This window comes from Brassica napus, chromosome C3 (assembly GCF_020379485.1).
Source record: "Brassica napus cultivar Da-Ae chromosome C3, Da-Ae, whole genome shotgun sequence".
Lineage (NCBI taxonomy): Eukaryota > Viridiplantae > Streptophyta > Magnoliopsida > Brassicales > Brassicaceae > Brassica > Brassica napus.
The window spans coordinates 70,164,033-70,169,225 of NC_063446.1; the positions used below are offsets into that span (position 1 = coordinate 70,164,033).

At 37.3% G+C, this 5,193-nt stretch overlaps 1 protein-coding gene across 1 annotated transcript; it reads left to right on the top strand.

Moving 5' to 3' along the window:
* Positions 1 to 1,379: 1,379 nt before the first annotated feature.
* LOC106358544 (VIN3-like protein 2) lies at positions 1,380 to 4,518 on the top strand. Its single transcript, XM_013798363.3, has 3 exons — positions 1,380 to 1,587; positions 1,704 to 1,765; positions 2,427 to 4,518. The coding sequence occupies exons 2-3, from the start codon at positions 1,747 to 1,749 to the stop codon at positions 4,379 to 4,381; spliced, it is 1,974 nt and encodes a 657-aa protein (XP_013653817.2). The 5' UTR covers positions 1,380 to 1,587; positions 1,704 to 1,746; the 3' UTR covers positions 4,382 to 4,518.
* Positions 4,519 to 5,193: the final 675 nt, after the last annotated feature.

Here is a 5,193-nt window from a genome sequence, read left to right on the forward strand (position 1 = left end):
GTTTTAAATATAACAAACAGCTATGTATTTTTATTTTTGAGATATTTCCTTTTTGATATTAAATTTCTTTATGATATTGATATGATTATATATATAATATATACATATATATATATATTAAAATCAAAAATAAAAATAGTTTATAGATATTTTGAAAAAAATATAGATATTTTCCTTTTTTATTTAAGAAACAAAATTATTACTAAAAACTAAAATATAAATTTTGATAAAAATAATTACAAAATAATATTAATTCATTAAGGTTAACAATGTAGTAAACCATCGTGAGAATTAACGTGAGCCTGACACATAGGAAACTGACTTCTCAAATAATGTTATAGAGATATATATTTATTTATGATTTTAACTTGATGAAGATTTTGAACATGAATCATCTTAAAACTACTATGGAGAATATATTTTTGGATTAATTTTAAACTATATTATGTTTTTGACTAATATAAAATTATATCATGAAAATTATTTTATTTTACAATTTATTTTTATAGTTAGTTTTTTAATTTTTATTTTTTTATGTTTGATCGCGAGTTAGCTCATTTAACTCATCATCTAGATGATCTGAGTTTCGAGTTTACATATTGAAGCTCGTATAATAAATGAGCTGAGCTGAGCTAGCTCATGAAATATCTGAATTTACTGTGAAGTGAGCTGAGTTGAGCGAGCTAACTCATTTTGACACCCCTGTGTATGTACCAATTACAAGTATGAACGAACGCCCTTTTTTTTTTTTTTTAACTAACCCCTTTTGTGATAAAGTTTTGATTATTATGCTGAATTTTTGTTGTAATCATCATATTTTATATACTCAAGTTTCTACCGACGTAAATAAACTGTTTACGGTCTAGTGCCAACCTACCCCTTGCAATGATCTATTATTATTTTTGGGACAAAGCAGTCACAACTGAACAACTCCCTTAAGGACCACATGAGATGATAACATTAAAAATTGTTGTATTGTAATGTTTCATGTTACCACTTGCGACCAGTCCACAGTAAATAGTTCTTTCACCATTATCTTAACCATTTTCTTGCGTATACAGCATATCCAGCTCGTAACAATGTTACCATGCACGACTGGGGCACAAAATATTTTGGAAAATGATACTAATATCTTATTCTAATATTAAAATACGAGAGTTACCAATCAAAAAAACACTTTGCTTTTGTGTGTCACATGGAAATAAAAATAAATAATTCTTACAAAAGAGAAAAAAAGTATACATAATAGTAATGATAAAAAAAAAAAAAAAAAAAGTAAGAACATTACACCAAACCGAGATCACAGAAGTAACGTGAACACAAAGAGGTTAAAAAAAGGAAATAAAATAACTATTTAACCCTTTTTTGGGGGCCCACATCTAATCTCTATAGGCCTCTCTTCTTCTTTCCCATAGTCCCCATCTCTCTCTCTAAAGCTGCTCACACACAGCGACTCTCTCTCTATCTCTCTTCTCCTCCTCCGGTTCGGTTTCTCCGTGCTCCGTTACGAAAGAGGGAGAGAGAGAAAAAGACCCGACCCGTTTCGGATGATCTCTTCTTAGCTCGGCGAATAGCTTTCCTTTTTAGGTAAGCCATCTTTCTTATTCTCCCCTTTTTCGCCGATCTCTCTTTCTCTCTCTCACAAGTTTTATTCTTTTTTTTTTTTGTTGTTGTTGTTGTTCTTTGTCTTCTTCACATCACAGGTTTTGAAGATAATGTGGGTTTGATTACGTTTTTCAGAGCTCAATGGATTCTTCTCTCGATGGTACTTTTTAACGTTTCATTCGTTTGCTTAAAGATGTATCGAACTCCGTGTCTCTTTGTTCTTCTCTCTATGTATCGTTCAAAGTTGTGTTTTTTTTTTTTAATTCAATTTATCTCAAAGTTTGAGACTTTATTATTTCACTAATCTGCTTCTGATCTAGATTGCTAGCTTCTTCTTTTATGTTTTTTTCTCGTTGGTGATTATGTCTTACTTTTTTCTTCTTGTTGATTGGTTCTATGTTTCCCTCCCACTATCATTGGTTGCTGTTAAAATTTGGGTGCTTTCTTTAATATAATCGTGCGTCAAATGACTACCGAATAAGATTCCATACTACTCTTTAACTTATTTATAAAAAAAAGGATCCTGCTTTGATTTTATTCTCTTAACTTAACCACTTAGTCTTTGATGGGTCTTGGACCTTTTTGCTTTTGGATCTTGTTCCATTCCCAAAGAAACATCATCCTTTTTGCTTTGGTTCCTCTCTGATGTCTGTTGATTCGCGGTTTGGTTGATCCAACCTCAACATTGTGGTGTTGACTTGTAATGGTAGCTGAGGCAGATTCTTTTGTATTAATCTTTAGATGATGTTGTGTGTGTGTGTGTTTTTGGATACGACATTGTTCTCCATTGCCTCTTCACTTCCCTTTTCATCTATACACAGGAGCTGCGGGTGACTCATCGAAATGCAGTGAGATGAGTGTTGAAGAGAAGAGACAGCTCGTTTACGAGCTGTCAAAGCAATCGTCACATCTAGCTCCTGAAGTGTTGCAGGCATGGAGCCGCCAAGAGATTCTGCAGATCTTATGCGCTGAGATGGGGAAAGAGAGAAAATACACCGGCCTGACCAAAGTCAAGATCATCGAGACTCTTATGAAGATTGTGTCCGAGAAAAACGCTGGAGAGTGTGATGAGAACAAGAAGAAGAGAGATTCTGACTGTTGTTTGCCTGTTCAGAGAAGCGCAAAGAGACCAAGGAAGGTCGATAACCCTACTCGCTACGTGGCTCCAACGAGTAACAACAATGCCTCAGGTGAGGAGAAGACTACGTACTGCAACAACTTGGCTTGCAGGGCTGTAATGAGACAGGAAGACACGTTTTGCAGGAGGTGTTCTTGTTGCATTTGTCGTAAGTACGATGAAAACAAAGATCCTAGTCTCTGGTTGACTTGCAGCTCAGATCCTCCGTTTGAAGGTGGTTCCTGCGGATCTTCGTGTCATCTCGAATGTGCTTTCGAGAGCGAAAAGTCCGGTCTGGCAAAGCGAAGCGAGGAGTGCTGCTTTTACTGCGTCTCTTGCGGTAAGCCAAACAGCTTACTTGAGTGTTGGAAGAAGCAGCTGACGATTGCTAAAGAAGCCAGGAGGGTGGACATACTCTGCTACCGTCTCTTACTAGTCCAGAAACTTGTGAAGGGATCGAGTAAATATCGAAATGTATGTGAGGCTGTGGAGAAAGCTGTGAAGTGTCTTGAAGCTGATGTGGGCCCTCTCACTATGAAGATGGGTAGAGGGATTGTAAACAGACTAAACTCAGGACCTGATGTGCACAAGCTTTGCTCTTCTGCTCTTGAATCTCTTCAAACACTTGAAACTAAACCTCCTGAAGTTGCTGCATTGCCTTTTCCTCGCAGCTCTAACGGGTTGAGCAATGAGATATCTGCAGATACAGCAACCACAGTACCACCAACCAAGATCAGATTCGAGGATGTTAATGCGACTTCACTCACGGTGATTCTAGCATCCAACGAAGTCGCCTCGCCTGCAAACATTGTTCATTACAGCATTTGGCATCGTAAGGTCACTGAGAAAGAGTACCAAGAGAAGTCTACTTGCACGTTGTTCACTCCAAACGCGAGATTCGTCGTCTCAGGACTAGCTCCGGCGTCTGAGTACTGCTTCAAGGTTGTGTCCTTTAGCGGAACACGAGAGCTGGGAGTCGATGTGATCAATGTTTTGACGCGTGGCCCTGAAGAAAGAAGCGAGAGCCCTCTCACAAACTGTAGCACATTGTCTTCTAACCCTTCTTCTGCTGAAGCTGAGTCCAACAACGGCAAGAAAGACTCTCCGTCGACCGAGGAAAATGCTGCGAAAAGGACTGTTGAACCAGACCTTGTGGAGGCCGAAAAGAACGTTGAAGGGGTTGTGTTGTTGGATGAGGTGGAGGAAGAAGCTGTTCAGGACAAGAACGTCGCGGTTACTACAGCTAATGGAAACAGTTCTCCAGTTACTCCCTTTAAGTCAGACCAAACCAAGAACCGTCAAGTGAGAAACAAGAAGTTAGTTAAAGATAACGGTAATAACGGAGATCATCATTCAGCAAACGGAGGAGCAGAGAGTGGACTAGAGCATTGTGTGAAGATCATAAGGCAGCTCGAGTGTTCAGGTCACATTGAGAAAGACTTCAGGCAGAAGTTTTTGACTTGGTATAGCTTAAGAGCCACGCCACAAGAGAGCAGAGTTGTGAAGATATTCATTGATACGTTTACTGATGATCCCGTGGCTTTAGCTGAGCAGCTCGTTCATACTTTCAGCGACCGCGTTTCGATGAAGCGTTCTGCGATTGGTGGTGGTGCGTCTGCGGTTGTTCAGTCTGGATTCTGCATGAAGTTGTGGCATTAGATGGAGATTTGGGTTTATCGGTTTTTATTTATTTAAAGTTCTTTAGCTCTTTTTTTTTTTAATTCTCAAAATCATTTTCAAAACTTTATTTATCATTATTGGGAAACTTGCATTATTATTGGAATATTTCCATGTTATCAGAAGTCTAAACCATACATAAGTATATTAGCAATTGTAAACTTCCACAAATCTGACATATTTCAAACTTGTCTTGGACCTTCCGCACTGCATCTTCTTTATCCTTCAGTTCAGAGCTTCCTGTAAACCTAAAATCTTAACATAAGCTAAGATTTGTTCTTTCCTGTTGTAATACCAATGTTCACGTCAGAAATTTAGACAAATAATATCTTTTGGAAATGAGTTCAAAAATAAATCGTTGTAAACTTAAAGTGGACAATATTATACTAATCGGTAGAGATAGATTTGAACATCATCTTATAAATCTCAACATTTCCAAAGAGTGTAATCTATTTTCCCATCATAGTTATATTTCTACTCTTCCCATCAAAGTGCAAGCTTGCCAATTGCCATCATCTGGTATTCTGGTTAGTGAATAGAGCCAGCTTTAACAATGTAGTCTGCTTCTTGAGTTGGGTTGGATTTCCTGTTGGCCTCACAGCCCAGTAAGATATACTGCATGAGTCATTCTAATGAGCTTTTAAAATTGGCAGAGACAAACGCAAAAGATATAAATAAATAACTGTTACCTTTTTTTTTAAAAGTGATAAGATGATATATTGATATGCTTGTTCTTCATTGAGGTGTTATTCATCTCATGAAACATTATAATTAAAGGCTGATTATTATTTCCA